Raw genomic sequence first — 21,810 nt, forward strand, 5'->3', positions numbered from 1 at the left:
AGGGAAGAATGATTTTCGCTTTGCCTTATAAGAGAAGGACGATCATGAATAAAAGAATTGATATTTTTGTCAAACAGGATTTTGACCAAGACTTGACTTAGTCTAGGTCGGGTTTAGGTTCATGACTAGACTCGGTGTTCTCTATTCAAGAAGTTGATTCCCGAAGTTTGGAAAAAATATTCAAAACATGTTTTTATGAAATTTGGGACGTCTACAGATCTGCACCAGATCCAAGTCTAGTTGTCATCCCTATGACTGGAACTGGACAGACCTGGCTAAGTGTTCTTTTGAACCAAAAACCTTTGGTTTTGAAACCAGTTCACACAGAGGTGTTTTAAGCCCCCAAACTTGACAAAAACCCTGGATTTTGCTCAATAACCTTCCAAAATCCAAACTTAGCCCCACCAACCCACTAAATCTATCCTTCTAAGCTAGAACTTTAGCTAATCAGATTGTGACACCTAATTCTTCTGGCCGACCTGCCCCTCATAGTCCAACATTTATTATCTACAAAAAAAAATTATTATACTGTACGACAAAAATGATGCATTTTTCCAAAAAACCTATAATTTGCCAAAATCTACAAGTGTTCAAAATTACAAATGTTGGGCATTAAAATAACTATTTTAGTTTTTGCATGTGCAGACTTCTCGAGGATATGCATACTTCCTTTGTGATAGACTTTATTATTGATTTTTTGATTTAAAAATTGAAGGATGAGAAAGATGTATTCTATCAGAAAGAGAAAGTCTGTAAATATTTTACGCGAGGATGAGAAAGTCCGCATATATTTTATAAGGAAGAGAAAATACGCATATATTTTATGAGAAAGTCCACATTTTATGAGGATGAGAAAGTCCACATATATTTTATAAGAAAGTTCTCACATCCTCATCCTGTTCCTCTTCCTCATAAAATATATGCGAACTTTCACATCCATCAATTTCTAGATAAAAAATCAGTAGCAAAGTCTGTCATGGAGGAAATCTACATATCCTCAAGAGATTTGCACATGTGAAGGTTAAAATGATCATTTTAACACTCAATATTTACAATTTTGGACATCAATGAATTTTGGCAAATTGTAGAGTTTTTTTTTAAAAAATACATCATTTTTGTCATATAGTACAATCATTTTTTCATATTATTTAATTACCTCAACGCTCAGACTATCGGTTTGACGCTAGCCTAGTGCACCCATACTTTGTTGGAGTCTGCACCCAACCTAGATGTAGTTTTTTGTCTCACCCACTCTCCAGAACCTTTGCCTAGTCGAAGCTGTATATACCCATTCATCGTTGTGCTTGTCATTATCGTAGAAAAGTCTACCTAAACTAGAAGTGAAATTCATATCCTCCACATTGTTGTTATATTTTAATTATTATTTATTTAATTCAAGTGGCTTTTTCTAATGGATACCATGTTTGCTTTTTTTTTTAATCTTTTTGAGCCTTGATAGTGTCTCTGCAACAAGCTATTTTTTTCATATAATTGCATTCGAGGTATGTTGTGTTACATGCCAAAGCCAAAATTGAGGGGGCTAAAGTTCTTGACAAGGTTGTTCCCTCTTTAATGGAAGAGGAAAGATGATCATCTTACAAGCACGGATCCTACTTTTTCTTCAACAAATTTAGATCCAGTCCAAATCAAGTCTTCATCCAAAAACTCTTTGGACCCAAGTGTTTGCAAACAAAATCCTACCCATTAACAGACATAGGCCTCACTATCATCATCATCTAGATTGTGTTACATGCAACTTATGATTGGCTAAATCATCCTCTAGATCACTTGTAGGGCATTTGAGGATCTCAGATTTAAGGTGGCATGGGGTGAACACCAAGATCCAAGGTTTCTCAAAAACAAGATCTCATAACTAAGATTTGAGATCTCTCATATTAAAGGGATTGAGAGACAGTTCTTGAATCTGAGAACATATGAGGGGGTTATGTTCTCAGATTCTTGGATCTCAAATCAAAGGATAATCCAAGGAACTACGGTTGACAGCCTTGGATCTCATGTGAGGCTGCTAATATGGTGTGCGAAGCTGGAGCTCAGGCCTAGGTCTGAGGCATTCAAGCGGCCTTTGAGGGTCTAAGATCCATACTTTTAACAGAAATACAATTGTACTTAACTTTTTTTTGTCCAAATGACCCCGTGGATGTGATCTACATAGCATTTTTAGCAAGAACCTGCTTTTGAAACACCAGAATCTAACTTGTGTATACGTTATTCCAACCATGAAAAAATCAACGGGAAACGATATGCTGTTTTTTGCCATTAAAAAAACATATTTCATGAAAAAACATGGTGCAAGTGTTGTTTTCCACTAAATTGACCCCCACTAAATGGACCAAGCTGAACACATCTACAAAGTCAGATTCAGTCAAAACAACTTACATCATGAGATACATACAATCTACTGTATTATTATGACGGCATTGAATACATCTAGCATGAAGACGCTGCGGCGTAGATAAATCTTGAACAGTTTCTGTTCTTTATTTCTTACACCGCAAAGAGATGCATGGATTTATTTATTATGGGGTTCTATTCTTTTTATGGAGACCAGCAAGACTTTTCATATCTCCCCATCCCAGAATTCCTCAAGGGATTTGTACGGACCATTAGGGGATACAAAAAGCGAACATATTCTTTCATCGCACAGTCGACCCTGTGGAAGAGAGTGAATGGTGCCTATCTCTTCTTCATTCAGCTCCCAATCAAAAATACCAAGATTTTCCTTCATCCTCTCCTTGTTGAAGCTTTTCACTACCAAACTCACGCCTTGCTGAAATCCCCACCTCAAGCAAACCTGCAACAGCATCACAAGCATCAGTTTTAACTATTATCAATAAGAGAAAAGGATAGAGAGTTCGAAAAAGATGACTGAATTGATTAGTCATACTATTTTAACTGAGACATCTCAAGTTGGCATGAAAAGGCATTACAATCATCCAGTCCCGAAAGATGGCTCATGTTACTCTGTTTCTTACTGTGCTCGGCCTTCCAAATGATACCCTATGTCACAGGTATGGGTACGGATAGGAGAGTGGCAATGTGGCACTTTAAAAAAAACTTGGGTGCAGGAGTTCAGGGGTATATATAATATTTTTTTTATTAAAATAAAATTCATAAAAAAAACTGACCTAACTCAGAACCCAACCCAAGCTTGTGTTTGGTTCAAGTGAACCTAGGCTTGAGCTCTTTGGAGCAGGCTGGGTTCGGTTCTGCTGAAGAAAGAGAGGAGGAGAAGAAAGAAGAAAAAAGACAGGAAGAGGAGGAGAAGTAGAACGAAGAAGAAAGAAAAGAGGAGTAGGAGGCAGAGAAGGAAGAAGAAGAAAGAAAAAGAAAAAGGAAAAAGAAAGAGAGGAAGAAGAGCCAGAAGAGAAGGAACAAAAAGAGTGAAACGTACCATAGTCGCCGTCAGAAGAAGAGGATGCCATGTTCGTTGAAAGAGCAGAGTTGTCACCACCATCGAAAAAGGAGTCAATGAGGGAGGAGAGTCGGAGTCGAGGGGGAGGCGTCTCAGTAGAGGGGGGAGGGGATGAGAGGTGCCCTACCCCTAAATTTTTAATGGACCAAAATAAACTTGGTCAAAGTTGACCATGTTCATTTTTGACAAAAATAATCCTAAGTGCAGGTTGACTGCACCCAGGGCTATTGACCGCACCGAGTGCCACACCCACGTTGTGTTGCGTTAACACCTATTAGGCGAGTCCATGTGACATAGATGATACCTCATCATTTGGTCAGCCTATGTTCATTTACTCAATTAATGATATTCAAATGGACTTGAAAAAAGTTGCAACAAACCTTAATTGCATACTGTAATACAGAAGATTGCTCAGTTGGTTTTTAAGAGAAAAGAAAAAAATAGATTTTACAAATAGATAAAACAATAAAAACTTTCAAAGGTGACCACCAAAACAAAACCTATCTCAAAAGCAAGAAAAGCATAGGCAGCTAGATTGACACAAGGATTTTTCTTGTTCCCGGTGAATCATGTAAATCTCTTTCTTGTTTGTGGTTTTGAATTTTCACATTAGTTTGCATTGTTAGCAATCAGTTTGGTTTTAGGCTACATTTATGCATTATGGATCCAACCTTATTAGTACATAGAAAGTTCACACAAAATGAACAATTTATACTTCATCAACTGCCTTACATATTATAACTATTTCCTCATCCTTCTGCTTCATGAAATTAAAATATGGAATGTGAGAGGCCTAGGATGTGCCTCCGATAGGAAGGAAATTGAAAAGATGCATGAAAAACATAAAATTGATGTGGTGAGCATTGTATTAAAGTCATTGATAACTAGGAGCCAGCCAGATCTAGTGAATAGGGACGTGCCAGAATTTTTCAATAAATTTGTGGATTTTCGATGTAAATGGATTCCTAAAGAGTACATCTAGGTTCCATGTCATTTAGCTATGTTAGGAGTCCTGGGTTGTGACAGGGTGTGGAAGGACAAACCACCAGACTGGTTTTCTTTAGAGTGAATTGTGATTACTTCGTACTGGTGGGGGGTCTGCCCTAACACCAGCTTGCCAATCCAAAAAAAAGGAACTAGTATGATAGGGGGTGCCCACAATTTGCAGCTATCATCTTCCAACCCAAATTAGAGTTTTCCATAGTGGGCAGTACAAGGTGCTGATACTGGTATGTGAGGTTGAAAAAGTTTCTGTTGCATTTTTAGTTGAAAAGCATATTGATGCAGCTTCAAAAACTTCAGATAATGGTTTGTTATAAAAATTGTTATTGTTTTTAAAAGTTTCCTAAATTATTGATACACTTCTGTCCATATTTTCATGAAGATGCCCTTGCATTAAAATAATTTAATATGCATATTTAATCGGTCATTTATACATTTTAATTTCTTTAAAAATCATAATAGTTAGGTCTTAATTAAATATGGTGTCTTTGCAGTAATGACTTCGTTATTTGCTTGTAATTTTAATAGAAACGAGTTGATACTCAATAATAATGTAATAGAAGCAAGTTTCTATGAGAGATGATGCTAGTTTTTCAAATCATTGATACTTTAATTTATCATTTCTTAAGCTAGTTCTTTTATTGGTATTTGGTGCAGGTATGCCTGATACATAATAAGATATGGTATGAGTACCATTGCAATTCTACAGAATCACTTTTAGAGCAAGTTTGATGCGGTGGGCACAACAGTGTACTCGACTGTTGCATCCCAAAAGGCATGGGGTGACCATCAAACATGGAATAAATTTGGACGCTGCCAAATTGTCAAAACCTAAGGGGTCTGAAAATTTGTCCTGGATGCACTCTTCCAAGACAAGTTGTCTTGGAGGAGTATGTCCAGTAGGGTATTTTTTTCATAATTTCCCTCATCTTATGGGGCTATACACAAATCCACCTTAACTTTTTGCATAATAGTTAAATGATGGGATCCGTACTCGTCTCTGACTTGGTCTGATTGATATTTCCCCTCATAATTTGTTTCTTTTCTTGGATAAAACTAGGCATAGTAGAATAGCAACAGAATCATACTTCAATGTTACCTGAGCCACTGTCTTGCCTCTGTTTTGAGCTATGCCTTTGAGAGCTTGGTCGTCAAGAACCACATTTGAACCCCAAGGATTTCCTTTTCCCCCCAAGGGAGACCAAGCAGACACATGGACACCTTTGCTTGCGCAGAACTCCCTCAACTTAAGTTGTTGCCACATCGGATGCATTTCCACCTGTTTGGATGAGAAAAGAAAATCATTCATAAAGCTTAGTGCACAGTGACTACCTTCGTTTCTGTTTTGTCAAGTGAAACAACTAATGATGAACCTGATTCACGGCAGGAGGTATCTTGGCAGTGAGAAGCAAATCACTGAGCTTCTTGCTTGAGAAGTTACTAACGCCAATAGACTTGGTAAGGCCTAGCCTTTGGCACTCCTCCATGCCTGCCCATGTCCCACTCATATCCAATGGAAGCACGTCACTGCTGGCTTCAGATGTTATTTCTCCCCTCTTTCTTGCTGGGAAATGTATCAAGTAAAGGTCCAGATACTTCAACTGCAAATGCCTGAAAAAGAAAAAGAAAAAGAAGACTGCGTTCGCCATGAGTGGAATATATAAGTAACTATAGTGTGGCGCTTTTAGTTCCACATCCACAAACCATTTGTGGTTTTTCAAGTTTACATGTCAAAGAAAAATTACTAACATAAATTGCTATGGAAAAACCATATCATTTAAACATAACTTTGGCTTTGTTTCGTAGCTGGCAGCTGCCACCTCTAGGTGGTTGTAGTTATCAAATGTTGTTTTAAGTGCAAATACAATGAGTGAATGTCTCATCCATAATTACCAGAAAGCGAAATGGGTGCAAGAAGTGAATCTTAAAAAAGTAGATGCTCGAAGTGGGATAGTTTTTTCAAGTGACTATAGTATAGAAGCATATGAGAACCATACAAAGAAACATGAAGAGAGATAAAAACAAATAGGAAACAACATGGAAACAAATATGAAACAATAAAAAATCACTGGGGAAGGGGACATAAGACTTGTTATAACAAAAATTAATGTATTTTTTAATTACGTAGGAAACCACCCAGTAAGCATTAAGATTTAAACTCTAAACTTACTCATTGCATGCCAAACACTTCAAATATATTGCATTTATTAATTTATGATAAAAAGCCTATATGAGACAAGATGCCCACCCCTACAGTCACTGGCTTACCCCTCGCCCACAGGCAAACTTGGTCCAGCAAAAACATTTAAGTTCTCAAACCTTATGCTTGCTTCACGTCAATCACACATATATGTGCATAAAGAGGCCTGCAATCGAAACTTACTCCAATGTCTTCTTGAGGGCAGGGAGGACTCCATCAGGGTGAGCATCAGTGCACCAGAGCTTGGAGGTGATGAAGAATTGGTCCCTGCTGCCAATGTGGCTGTGTTCAAGTGCGTGGGTTATGGCTTTGCCCAAGGGGACTTCAGAACCATAGTTGGAAGCCGTGTCAAAGTGCCGGTAGCCGATCTCAATGGCATCAAGAATAGCTTTGTACACAACATCAGTTGGGGGGATAGGGTGCATGGCAGTGCCCATGCTTGCCAATGGCATCGGAAAGCCAGAGTTCAACATTACCTCTGGGATGCTGTGATGCTCCATTGCTTTCTAATTTTCTATACAGTTGAACTTTTCACTGACTTCCAGGAACACTTTCACTATTGAAGGCCAGCCAATGTGTGGTTGGTGATTGGGGGGGAGGTTAGATAAGATTCCTTGGATTATCTGAACTCAGAATAAAAAAAACTAGTGGTTGAATTATTTTAAGTAGGGGAAGTCTCATTTTAGAGTCCCACCTTACCCAATTTTTTTGTTGAAATTGTCAAGTAGATACTCATGAGGTGGAGTAACATCCGAGGGCTATGCATGTTAGAATTACTAAACTACCCTTGTCACATAATAAAATACAAAATGTACCTTTTAAAACCAAAGGTGATCCACTAAAACAATTTTGATATTTAGCGATGGTCAAAACTGTCGCTAAAATCCACAAAAGCCATTGGTGTAGCTCTAATGACCATCGCTATCACTTTCGTCACTAAAACATCTAACGACAGCAACTGACTGTCACTATCGTATAGCTTTAGTGATGGTACTTTTCATTGATATTATCTGTCACCTTTAGTGACAACATTAACTGTCACAAGATCCCTTTATTCAGTAGTGCTGGCTTAGACTGTCACTAAAGGTGTTTCATTAAGAAAAAATAAAGATCATTAGTGACAGCTTAATCCGTCACTAATAGACATATGCTAATCAATATATAAAATATTAGTTTATATATATAATATAATCTGTGAGATAGAGAAGGAGAAGCATTTCTCATAATGTGGGAATTGAAATGTGCAGCTTCATTTCCTCAAATCTCTGATTTAATCACCAGAGATCAATCTGGTATTCATGTGGCTGGTACTTAAAGCCCTCAAAGTAACTCAGCCAACCCAAAACTAAAAAAAGAAATCGGTAAGGTCAAGATGAAACATACAAAGGAAAAATCCCTGCAGCAGCGCCGGGGACAAACCACAAACAATTCAATCAAATCACAGAAATGCAGTTGGGATCCTCAATGATCTTTGGCAAAGTCTGCAGGAATGCAGCCAAATCAGCACCATATATTACTCGATGATGAGCAGTGACATTCAACTATAAAAAATGAAATAACTGTCACCTCAGCGTAACCAGTTAATTATTTTTCTCATGTCTGGTCAAGTTGCTGACAGACCAAGCAATTCCCAGTCCCAACTGGAAGCTAGTCCATGTGGGGCTTGAGCGATGGGGTCATGCTGAGCAGCTAACTGACTTGATGAAAAGGGATAGCTCATAGTCATATGGTATTGGGTGGAGTCCCCAATTAGTCTTTAGAGCTTAAAGACTACTATGTGGAGATATTCTATTGGAGAATTAACTCCATGCAATGAAGATTATCTCACCTACATCTGGCATTTCACACCAATCCGGCCATCCTTGGTTTGCAACAACAGCAGGCTCAGATGCTCTCCCACTGCCATGATTGCTCCCTGAAATCAATCAAATTCAGTTTACTGGTCAAAAATTCTAAAATATTACAAATGAATCATGTTAATGACTTAAGGCACGTTTGGTTGTGTTTTTGAATAGTGCAAATACTGTTCAAAAGAGATTCAATTTCAAAATCTCATGAGACCTCATAAGAAAGTAAATCTCACACAAACGAGATTCACTTTCTAAATCTCACTTTTGGGGTTCGTGCCAACTCAATTTTTATGAGGCTTGCTTTTGGGTTTCTATGCCACAAAAAAACTTATGTTTGATTGATTTTGGATACTATTTAAATGAGATTAACTTTCTACATCTCATGAGATTCCAAATCACATGAGATGCAACCAATCGCACCCTTAATGAACAGATAAGCAAGCAGAATTATGAAGGGCTTACAGTTCCAGGAGGCAATATTGCATCACAATGATCTACACCAAACATACCAAGGTTTGGGATAGTGAAAGTCCTTGCAAGAGCAGCAGAACATAATCATCAGCATAGTAGGCACATAGGTAGTTAAAGCTATTTGACAAAAAGAGCAATAATAAAGACTTAAAACAGAAAGGTCCATGGATCAGTAAGGTTCTCCATGTCTTCATTTCTGAATGGTTTGTTCACAAACAACTTATACTTCAGAAATCAAAACTCTTTCCTTGTTTTACTTCAGTAGCAGGTGAGTCAATTGTTAGTTAAGCAGTCGCAAAATTGAGTCCTTTGTCAAAAGTTGACCAAATCCAAGTAGGATTTAACAGGAAAACATATATCAACCTTGGCTTGTGCTCATTCTAATTCAGGTCAGACTGATAGGTCCCATATTAGCAATATATGAGACTTAGCCCATAAGTCTGCATTTATCCATGACACGATGTTTCCTGCCTTCACATTCTAAAACATCACCAAGATCTACAACATTGATTACTTTACGTACAAAAGAAAAGCAACAAATGTTTTTTTTCTAGAGAACAGATCCAGATTGTCTGTAAATGAAGGAAAGAGCACAAATAGTATCAGCTGAAACATCTTTTTTAAGAAAACCAAGAACAAGTCTATGAATCCTCAATGCAAGTGCACTTGAACCTAAGAATGGAAAAATACTTTGGATCATTGAAAGATCGGACAGAAGCCGAAACCTGCAGAAACATGCATAAATGAGGACCACTTTCAGCAAGGCTGGTATTGAACATTCTGAAACCACATCCAAGTCCTGCTGATGTTTATTTGCTGAGAATTTTCCTGATGATTTTCTCTCTGTATTATCTTCCTCTTGGTTAGGTGGCTACATCATGAATTGGATGCAAAGGAGGACATGATAATGTCGGTGGAAAGTTTTCCTAACAAAGGAATTTTAGAACATGATATAAATCGTACTACAGAAACCCTGAAAGCGTTCTCAAGCATCAACTGACATAGTTAGGAATGCCATGAGGCCAACAGCCAATTGCTTTACGATGCAACTTAACAATATAATAATTCATGCAGGTAGTTTTAGTCTAAGGGTGCAGCATTCATAAATTTGTTTCACAGGTTATTTTTTCTTTGAGAGCTTACAGAATTGTTTCATTGGATACTTCTCCCTTTTGAGTCTTTTATAACTCCACATTGAAACTTCTTGCTTTTTATGACATCCCACTTTCTAATAATTTACAAAAGCATTTTTCTCTTTTTTTTTCAAAATGTACAAAGTAAATAAGACTTTTCAATGTCAAGAAGCATGGATTGAAGATGCCAAGTCATTAGTACCAATTTTGACTTTACTATTCCAAGTGAGTTCACCTGCTTCAAGAAAGCTTCTAAAACATATGCCATCTTCTTGCCTCCACTATCCATTCCCATGGATCTCTCATATTATTGGAGGTTTGTTCTAAGTTCGAACAATTTCAATCAAACTCGATACTCATTGTCTTGAGAAAACAATTGGCTCAAGCCTCAACCAAAAAGACTCCTTTTACCCTAACCTTCTGTAAAAAAGGTTTTAGGTCGTATGATATTTCTTTAAGAAAATATAAACAACTAAAGTAATCAAAGATGAGAAATTCATATTTTTATTTTGAATCAAATATATGATGAATATATTTATTACAAAAAGAAAACCCATAAAGACCGAGATATGGTCATCAAAGAGTAAATAGTGAAATACAATAGTAGAAACCCAACAGCAAGCCATAAGGTAATGAACATGTAGAAAACTAAATATCATGAGGTCCACAAACTAATTAGAAAATCAAATCTGCTATACTGACAGAAAATTAAGAAGTCTATGTAATGAAAAGGGGGGCTGCAGAAGCACCAATAAAGCAAATCACTCTTTAAGAGTGATTCCAAGAGCCAAGAACACAAACACTAAAAGTGTATACAAAAACCCACTAAAGGGAAAAATGACCAAAAGTCATAAGTTGGATATTATAGAAGAAAGAAAGAAGAGGGTGAACAACCCTTACAATACAAGAGGAAGCCTCCTCTTTTTATAGAGGAGGAAGCCTTGAAGAAGGGACCACAAGGGGCTCCCATGTAGTCGTTGGGAGCCCCAACGGTCATAAATATGACCGTTGGGGCCCCAACGACTACATGAGTGGGGCCCTTGTGGTCTTACAAAAAGGTAAAAGAAAAAGAAAAAAGGAAAAAGAGAAGAAAGGAAAAATAAAAAAGGAAAAAGGGTTTACATGGAGATTTACTAAAATACCCCTATCGGGTATTTTGAGAATAAAAAGAAAGACTGTATATATATACATATATGTATATATATACTTATATATATACGTATGTATATATATATAAGTACATGTATATATATACATAATTTAACACGCCCCTTCAAACTTTACGGAGAGAAACCGAAAGTTTGCTAAGAAGAAACATAAATTGTGGAGTGGGGAGCGCTTTGGTGAAGAAGTCAGTCAGTTGATATTCTGAATGGTAATGTGATAGTTCCTCTGAGGTATTCATCTCGAACGTAGTGGCAATCCATCTCGATATGCTTGGTCCGTTCGTGAAACGTATGATTGCTTGCAATGTAGATCGCACTTTTGTTATCACAACAGAGCTTGGTGGAAGAGGAAATGAGGACACCCATGTCACCAAGTAGCCCTCTGAGCCACACAATTTCCATTGTTGTCATTGCCATAGCCCGATATTCAGCTTCAGTAGATGATAGTGAGACCTTTTGTTGCTTCTTGCATCTCCACGAGATGAGAGATTCACCTAAAAAAATGCAAAGACCAGTAGTTGAGATACGATCATTGAGATTTTCTCCCTAGTCAGCATCAGTAAAAGCAGTTAATTCAAGAGATGGGGAAGAAGATAAGAAGAGTCCCTTGGAGATGGTATTTTTGATGTATCGCACAATTCTCATCACAGCCGCCATATGAACTGTAGTAGGTGCATGCTGAAACTGGTTTGCAGCATGAACCGCATGAGCTATATTTGGACGAGTGATGGATAAATAGGTGAGAGATCCAATTAATTGACGATAGGGGGTTGGATCCTCAAGAAGAACACCATCTTCAAGTCTTAGTTTTGCCAATTTCATTTGAGATAAAATGTATCCTCGTGGGGAGTAAGCCACTTCAATTCCTAAAAAATATCTCAAGAATCCAAGGTCAGACATATCAAAAGTTTCTTTTAACACAGACTTCACATCCTTTACCCCCTTTTTGTCATTCCCGGTGATGATCATATCATCAACATATAACAGAAAAATAGCAATGAGATTACCTGTTTTCTTAACAAAAAGAGCAGTGTCAGTATAGCAAGAAGTAAATCCTAAATTGATTAATACATTATTAAACTTATCATACCAAGCTTTAGGAACTTGCTTAAGTCCATATAAGGCCTTTTTTAATTTCAAAATTTTACCATTTAAATTCATACCCGGTGGTGGTTCCATGTAAACTTCTTCATTTAAATTTCCATTTAAAAAGACATTTTTGACATCTACTTGAAAAATTGACCATTTTTTAGTAGAGGCTATTGCAATAAGAACTCGAACACTAGTCATTCGAGCAACAGGGGCAAAAAATTTATCATAATCTACCCCATACTCTTGGGCATATCCCTTGGCCACTAACCTGACCTTATATCTTTCTAAAGATCCATCGCTCCTAGTTTTTACTTTAAAAACCCATCGACATCCAATGGGTTTCTTGCCATTGGGTGGATCAACGATTTCCCAAGTTTGAGCCTTCTTAAGTGCATTAAGTTCCAGTTCCATTGCTTCATTCCAATGGGCATATTGTCTAGCATCATTATAATGAGACGGTTCATGAATTGAGTGAAGAGCAAGCAGACATGCCCGAAAATTTGGAGAAAAAGAATCATAAGATACATATATAATTGGTATTTTTGAAATACGATTTGATCTTCTATGAGAGGATTCTTCAGTTGACTCATTTTGAGAGAATTTTTCAAGGGCACAAGGAGGATTACTTTCATTTCTTCTAGAGTAGACTTGTATTTGCCTTTGTACATTTTCTTCTAAATTTTGGTCATCATTTAGAGATTCAATAAAATCATTTATGAGTGATTCGCTAGATTCAACATTATCATTGATGACCTTTTCTTGAGGTAACAAGTCAAATAAAAAGGAATAATCAATATCTTCATTTGATTTATGCGAAAAACCATTTTCTTCTTCTAAGAATGTGGCATCTTTTGAGATATAAAGTTTATTATTGAATATGTCAAAGCATCGATAACCTTTTTGTTTTTCGCCATATCCTAAGAAAATGCATTCAATAGCTCTAGAAGAAAGTTTATCATTTTTGTAAGTTAAAACAAAGCATTTACATCCGAAAATTCTTAGTCTTTTATAATCGGGAGACATATTGTAAAGTTTCTCAAATGGAGAAAAATTATTTAAAGAAGATGAAGGAGTTCTATTGATAAGATATGTTGAGGTTAGAACCGCTTCGGCCCAAAAGGATTTTGAAATATTTTTTGAGATTAACAAGGTTCTTGTGGTTTCTATTATGTGCCTATGCTTTCTTTCTGCAAGACCATTTTGTTGCGGAGTGTTTGGACAAGAACGTTGATGGCAAATTTTGTTTTCCTTTAAATAGTTTTGAAATTCATTTGACATGTATTCACCTCCCGAGTCGGACCTAAGAATTGATAGATTTCCCAAAAATTGATTTTTAACCATCGCATGGAATTCTTTAAAGAAGGAAAACACTTCGGATTTGCGACTTAAGAAGTAAATCCATGTAAATCGAGTGAAGTCATCAATAAAGACCGCATAGTACGAAAAACCTCCTTTGGACAAAATAGGGGAAGGTCCCCATACATCGGAATAAACAAGTTCAAAAGGCCGAGTGGTCAAGTAATTTCTTTGAGAAAATGAAGTAGCTTTAGATTTCCCAAAAATGCAATCTTTACAAGTCATGTGATTGTCTTTACAAGTATTGTTCAAAAAAGGAAAAAGAGACATTTTTACAAAATTTGGATGACCAAGTCTCTCATGCCAAATACCAATACTTTTGTCCTTTACAAGATTGCAAGATGACTTAGATGGAAGAGTCAAAAAGTCCATAAAATAGAGATCACCCCTTCTATGGCCTTGCCCAATCAGCTTCCCTGACTGGAGATCCTGCACGGTGCAATCTTTAGGTGAGAAAGAGACTTGGCATCCATGATCGGTGATTTGGGAAATGGAAAAAAAATTTAGATTAATTTTTGGAACGACTCTTACTTTAGGAACAAAGAAGGTTTGAGAAGTTTTAAAATCAAGTGTTCCAATACTCTCAATTTTTAAAGATGTCCCATCGGCCGTTGAAACATAAGAAGATGGGGTTCGGAAAGCACATTAGAAAGCGAGTTTTTATGTGATGTCATGTGAAAAGAAGCACCAGAGTCTAGTATCCACATACCTGGAGGTAATGAAGAGTAGGCGATGGCGGCTCCGGATGTTGAAGATGAAGAAGTCTTGAGAAGATGTTGGAGAACTTCGAAAATATGATTAAGAGTTTATTTGATATCTCCCTCTTTGACACTTTCTTCTTCCTTCTTTGGAGAATTCTCTCCAACCGCAGCCACTTTTCCTTTAAGCTTTGGGCAAACCGGTTTAATGTGACCCGGTTCATTACAATAGTGACAAATTACTCCCTTTCTATATCCATTATTTTTGTTAAAGTGGGGAGGTCTATATGCTTTTACATTTGATCCGAGCCTAGTAACGGCCAAAACTTCATCACTCTTGATACTTAGGCCAAGTCGAGTTTCTTCTTGGCATACTTCGGCAAGGGCGTCTTCAATGGGTAAGGCTTTACTTCTATGGAGAAGGGATGTCCTAACTTGTTCATATTCCGATCGTAGACCATGAAGAAATTGAAAAAAGTGCTCCTTTTCAATTTGTTCTCTTCTTAGGTCAATATCTTTCGGAGCCACCCATTTAGGCTCAAGAAGAGCGAGCTCATCCCAAAGAGGGGTTAAAGAGCTAAAGTAGTCACGGACACTCATATCCGCTTATCTAGTGGAACAAATTTTCTCTTGACAAAAAAATTGTCTAGCAAGATCTTTTTGGGTATACATACCCTTAAGAAAGAACCATGCCTCATTGGCTCTTCTAAATTTTGCAATATTTGCACAATTTTTGAGGTCCACATTGTTCATAAACCATGCCAAAATTTTGGCATGATTACTTTCCCAATCCTCAATTTTGGATTGATGGTCATTGATAGCTTTGATGTGTTCATCGCCATCCAAAGCTTTTTCAACCTCATTTTCAATTTTAGTGAGAACAAGAGAGGGTTCGGGAGTAATTCCCATAACAAAACCCCAAAGTTTCTTACCTCTTAGATGATTTTCCATGGCGGAGGCCCACATAAGATAATTGGATCCATTGAGCTTGAAAGAAAGCTCAACTTTAGAATCACGTTCCATCGGAGCCGAATGGTCTTCTTTCTTCAAAAGCTTGAGAGGCACGCGTCCCAAGACAACAAAGAAAAGGATAGAAGCCCGATAACCACCCTTGCTTTGATACCATGTAATGAAAAGGGGGGCTGCGGAAGCACCAATAAAGCAAATCACTCTTTAAGAGTGATTCCAAGAGCCAAGAACACAAACACTAAAAGTGTATACAAAAACCCACTAAAGAGAAAAATGACCAAAAGTCATAAGTTGGATATTATAGAAGAAAGAAAGAAGAGGGTGAACAACCCTTACAATACAAGAGGAAGCCTCCTCTTTTTATAGAGGAGGAAGCCTTGAAGAAGGGACCACAAGGGGCTCCCATGTAGTCGTTGGGAGCCCCAACGGTCATATGACCGTTGGGGCCCCAACGACTACATGAGTGGGGCCCTTGTGGTCTTACAAAAAGGTAAAAGAAAAAGAAAAAAAGAAAAAGGGAAAAAAGGAAAAAGAGAAGAAAGGAAAAATAAAAAAGGAAAAAGGGTTTACATGGGGATTTACTAAAATACCCCTATCGGGTATTTTGAGAATAAAAACAAAGACTGTATATATATACATATATGTATATATATACTTATATATATACGTATGTATATATATATATATACATAATTTAACAGTCTAGGCATTTCATAACACTTGCTCGGGTCAACCTTCATTAAGAACAAGTTTTAATTTCCTAATGGTGAAGGATATTAAAAAATACTCAATTCAGATGGGTATCACTTCAAAAAAGGACAAGTTCAATTATTTAGATGAAAATATTTGAAAGAACTGGTAAGTTCAAAAATTGATAATTCATCCTTTAATCAAAAAATAATTCTAGGATTTATCTACAATCACAAACATATTAAACCACAAAGGTTTCTAGGATTTTTAGCCAAAAAAATAATTATTATCTTTAGGTAAAGGCACAACCTTGCCAACTACAAGCACAAATTATCTCCCACCAAAACATACACAATGCTAGCAAAATTACAGCAACTTTTAGCGGCAAGATTATATTTCTAAAGTTAACTGAACATTTAAAGACAAGCCCCAAATATCATATCCACTAATTTAAATAAACTACTAGCAGAAAGCATGAAAGTGTGATTGGTAAAATAAATTCACGCATAACATATAGTTAAAAGGATCTACAGATACCATTGGATGTTGAAGGTGATGGATTAACTTTTTAAATATTGATTGACACATACAATACAGCCACATACTTATTTCACATAATTTATTATCACAGGTTTCATTGTTCTCCATGTGCAATTATATTAACTGCATGTGTTTCAATGAACCTCTCTAAAAACTAGCTACTGGATATGACTCATTTGTGTGTTGAAGTTGTCCATTGGAGAATGATATCAGCAAATCAAGAATATCAAAGTCAAAACTAAAAGACAAAGGAAAATAAGAGGAAAACAAATACAAGAGTGTTAAATTTTCAAATGCAAAAATTCATCTTCCAGATTGAAAACAGTGGAAACACCAAATAAAATCTGTGATTGTAAGTTCAAGCAAAGCAGCATGCTAAAGCAGAGCAAACTCACAAATTAATTTATAAACAAAATTTACTTGTAGCTCTAGCTTTTCCCCAGATTGTGTTTTCACAGAAATGGGGATAAAAATGAACATCTGATAATGGAAAGACAGAGACAAATTACTTATATCTCCACGTCCATAGATAAATATAGATTTTCACTGAAATCGGAAGCTTAATTTCTTTTTATTTCTAAAACTGTACAACAGCCCAAGAAATGTAGCAAATATATATGCAACCATAAAATTTTCAAACTCTGACAGAAAAAACTATGAGCAACATGAACATATAATCAAATCCATCACCTAACAAGAAATTCAATGAAGAAAAATCGACAGAATGTAAGTTTTAGAAAAGAATGACTGCATAACTCATGCATGTATATAGTCAACCATAATCTTGCAGAGCTTTAATGAAGTTTCTAAGAGAATTACTGCTGCAGTTTTAATTGTAGAATGATAGAATCAAATGCATATAGAATACCCAAATTCAGAGATAGGGGAAAATGTCATACCAGCAAGGACTTTGATTTAGGGCTGCATGCAAGCTAGATCAAGTCCAAGCATGAGTCAGGCTGTTGGAGCTCGGAGATGAGAGGGACGATAGACTTCATAACCATGGAATTCAACTACATATGCAGGAGGAGGATGTTGTGAAATCTGCAGATAACAACACCCACTACCATCACCCCTCCAATAATATCCCTCCCGACACTGGCTCCCAAACAGAGCCTTAGAGCCTAAAAGAGAACTGCAGCAACTTCTAGAGCTGGCCAGTTCAGTATCTCCCAATAACCTGGTTCCATGTGCACCAAGCTGGGCTTGAGCAGGATTAATGTGCATTGTGCACATAGCCAATTGATAATCTCAATGACAGAATTAACAACTCTCAGTGGTTGAAGTCATCACACGTAAGATATATATTTATTTATTTGTTCTTCATAAGCCAGGCTGGGGATAACTTAACTGGAAACCGGACACCCCTTTGTTTATCCAATGTCATACCTAGTCACACTATTGTTATGTCCCTCCATAAAAATTGATGGCCTACAGGAAATCCTTTAAATGTTTAAGGATCCAAAAATAGTGCAGTTAGCAGCAACCAATTCTGAATTAAGTATTCTGTTTCTCTTTCATTCAAGGATGGTTCTGTTTCCAGCATAAGAAAATGGCCATGCACATGAACACGTTTGCCTTTAGTATTTAGCTACTGAGATAATTCTTTCTATAAACAAAATATGCAAATGTAACAAATTGCAAATTCAATGAGCACATGATCAAACATGCACTAAATTTTGACCATTCGCAACAAGGACAAGTAATACATTGGTGCCTCCACCCATGCACAAAAACTCCATGAAATCTGTATTGCCATGAAGCATTTTCCTTCAATGGATCAATAAAGAAGTCTATCCAAAAAACATGACTCAGTAAGAAATGGGGGAGAAAGAAAGGAAAAACTAAACAGAAGATTATGAAAAAGAAACACTGGAAAATATCAGACAGATTAGAAAATGGCTAAAGTTGTGTAGAACAGTGAATTTTTAGGAAACGATCACAGCCAATAAAGTGAGAATATTTCAAAATGGTTAACATATACCAAAGATAAATTAATTATAAAATAAAATCAGAAATATATATAAACATCATTAACAAAAAGGTAGTAACAAGTTCAATACTAGTGAGCTGGAAAACAGAAAATGGAATGAATTGCAGCATCAAACACAACTTCATTTGTTGTAATAGCGTATAATGCACAAAACAACAACACCAGGATCTAACAAAATTTTCTTTTCTTCAAGTTACCAAATCGCATAAACTTACATCGTACTAATTACCAAACTTGAAAAATGAAAAAACAAATAATGAGAGGGGGTCAAATAAGATGGAAAGTTATTAGTATAAAAACATGAGAAAAAAGGGAGAATATTAAAAATACCAAATACATATTTTTCTAAGTTCTCATAAAATAAAAGGCAAAGAAAGGAAAAAGCATCAAAACAAGACATGAAACAGAATGGAACAAAAGACAAAGACTAGAACAGAAATCTATATGCAACAGTGATCACAGTTATTTCAACATAAACTAATTAAAAGTTCAAATAGAGGAGCACGAGAGAAGGAGATATGGACTTACATAAAAATCTGAGACAAAAAATGCAAACTCAACTTAATCTGGCCCCCAGACCCCCTAGATCAAACTCTAGGGGTTGATTCTACCAAAGTTACACGCAAAAAAAAGAGGAAACATCAAAATCAGCACAAAATCCCTCAAAATCAAACAAAAAAATAAGAAAATACTGTCGATCATGCAAGTATACAGGAACTCATGGTAAATTTCTACAAACAAAAAGGGAAGTAACACAAAGAAAAAGATAGAAAAAATCAAAATCAGTACAAAATCCCTCAAAAATAAAACAAAACAGGAAGAAAATGTTGTCTATCAAGCAACTATAACACAAAGAAAAAGATAGAAAAAATCAAAATCAGTACAAAATCCCTCAAAAAATAAAACAAAACAAGAAGAAAATGTTGTCTATCAAGCAACTATACAACTGACAGTGAATTTCTAGAAACAGAAAAGGGAAAACACGTCTGTTCATGCTTTTCTATAGGATTTCTATAAGTTTTATTACACGAAAAAGGGGGAAACAAAAAGGTGGGAAAATCCATCACAATTAAATGAAAAAATGAAGAAAAAGAAGAAGAAGACGATGCTCTTTGCCGAAAAACGTACCAAAAGACGATGCTCTTTGCCGAAAGACGACCCCTGATCTCTTGCTTCATTTGCTTTGTCAAAAGGGATATGCACAAGGTCTTCAAGGGATTCCACTCTGTAAGCTTCACCAAGGTATTGGTGTGTACATGTGTGAGGGGAAAGGGGGGGATGCAGCGGTGTTTTCAGCTGAGGCTTTTACAATTGTTTTTTTTTTTGTCCTTGCGGGAAACTCTCTTCACACGGTACCTGTTTGACGAAATGCCTCAAAGACTGCGACCAGTAAAAAAAACCATGGTTTTAAAACTCAGTGCCTTGTCACTGCGTGACTCGGCCATTAACTTTATATTTTATATACTATATATATATATATACATTATAGTATTATATCAATATATTATATATAATATAAATTATATGATATTTTTATAATATATTTAATATATATAATCTTATTTTTAGATATAATATACATAAAACACACACACATATATATATATATATATATATTATATGATGGCTGAGTCGCTCATGACTCGACTGACCCATACTTGGTCGGATCAACTCAGTGACTCGACCGAGCTTTGCTTGTTTTTTATCCAGTGATTGAGCAATCCGGGCCGAGTCACTGGGTTGACCTGAGAATGAGGATACATAAATTTTAAACTTTTCTTCTAGAGATTTATATCTGCATTTGATTTTGGGTATTCGGATGTTTTAGCATGACTGTATGATCAATCTGCCTCTACCATCTTTACTTGATGATGTATAAATTTTGTGCACCTTTTCATATGGGCTTTGTAGATGGGTAATATTTGCTTATAGTTTGATATTTCGTATCATTATCTCAGCTGCATTACCTACTACACACAATCATATGTATGGAGAAATAATTTTGGGTGCTGGTCAGCAACCATGTTGGTACTAAAGGTTTCCAGAAAGCCTCAGTCCAAGGGGAATAGATGATGGATAATAGTCATCTGGGGTTTTCAGATGGAAGCTACAATAATGAAGATATGAACATATCAATGCTGTAAAATCATTATATGTTATTGGAAAATTTTCAAATGCCCCAAAACGTTTCCCCCATATTCATACGTATAACAAACTTTTCAGAGTTTGCCAATGCCCACCAAAGTTTTTACGTGAGATCAAATGACCCCAATTCAATTATAATTTTTTTAAATGAGCATTTTAGCCAAATGTCTTGCTACCGGAAAGCCTAAGTTGTAAGAAACTTCCTTTTATTTTAGTAAATTTTCTTTTTCACTTGTCATAAATCGTGAGTCTCGCTCTTTGGTTTATTTGCTCTTCTTCTTATCCATTATCATTCCTACCCTGCCCCTAAGACTTTTTTTATTCATCATATTTGCATAAGGTTGAATTCCTTACAAATGCCTTTGACTCTCATATTTGCACATGTTTGACTTTCATGTATTTAGAGCCTGTAGTCACCATCATGGCAATAGTTAATTGATCTTGATTCTTGAAATAATAAAACTTTTGGTTCAAGATATTTTTGGGATCAACTATTGAGGAACCAAACGAAACCAGTTGTGCTATCAGTGGGCCTAGTGATTGTTGGGTTGATTGGCTTATTGTAATTTAAGATATATATATATATATATATATATATATATATATATATATATATATATATATATATATATATATATATATATATATATATATATATATATATATATATATATATATATATATATATATATATATATATATATAAAGAAACCCTAACAAATAAAAACTCACTCGTGGGTCTTCAATAGTCTTTTGCACGGTACCGATAGGAGAGAGAGACACAAGGAGAATGAGAAGAGAGAAAGAGACTCACTCTTGGGCCTCCGTCCTGTTAGAAAATGCTCAAGCAAGAAAACGAAGAAACAAGAACAATCAAATCATAAAGAAGAGAATCACACAAATTTACGTAGAAAAACTTTCCTCAAATTAGAGAGAGTAAAAAACCACGGCCACTCAAAGAGAAATCTTATTGCTTTTTTTTTATTGTTACAAGAGAGAAAAAAAAAAGAATTTATAAGGCAAGGGCGACAACCCTAAACCTAAACAAGTCAAATCTGATCCATAAGAAAAT

The 21,810-nt window shown here is 36.0% G+C and overlaps 1 protein-coding gene across 2 annotated transcripts; it reads right to left on the reverse strand.

Annotated features, from left to right (window-relative positions):
- Window positions 1-2,406: 2,406 nt before the first annotated feature.
- Window positions 2,407-19,886, reverse strand: LOC149846596 (non-functional NADPH-dependent codeinone reductase 2-like). 2 transcript variants are annotated; one of them, XM_089996443.1, is made up of 7 exons: window positions 19,722-19,886; window positions 17,500-17,644; window positions 8,948-9,017; window positions 8,468-8,550; window positions 5,809-6,046; window positions 5,535-5,714; window positions 2,407-2,812 (listed from the first exon to the last, which is right to left on the reverse strand). In XM_089996443.1, the coding sequence occupies exons 3-7, from the start codon at window positions 8,990-8,992 to the stop codon at window positions 2,579-2,581; spliced, it is 780 nt and encodes a 259-aa protein (XP_089852569.1). In that variant the 5' UTR covers window positions 8,993-9,017; window positions 17,500-17,644; window positions 19,722-19,886; the 3' UTR covers window positions 2,407-2,578. The 2 variants fall into 2 exon arrangements, with proteins under 2 accessions (XP_089852569.1, XP_089852568.1); XM_089996442.1 differs by lacking the exons at window positions 8,468-8,550; window positions 8,948-9,017; window positions 17,500-17,644; window positions 19,722-19,886 and adding an exon at window positions 6,819-7,236.
- Window positions 19,887-21,810: the final 1,924 nt, after the last annotated feature.

The sequence above is a fragment of the Nuphar pumila genome, chromosome 2, assembly GCF_984573655.1.
Source record: "Nuphar pumila chromosome 2, dmNupPumi1.hap1.1, whole genome shotgun sequence".
In the NCBI taxonomy this organism is placed as follows: Eukaryota; Viridiplantae; Streptophyta; class Magnoliopsida; order Nymphaeales; family Nymphaeaceae; genus Nuphar; species Nuphar pumila.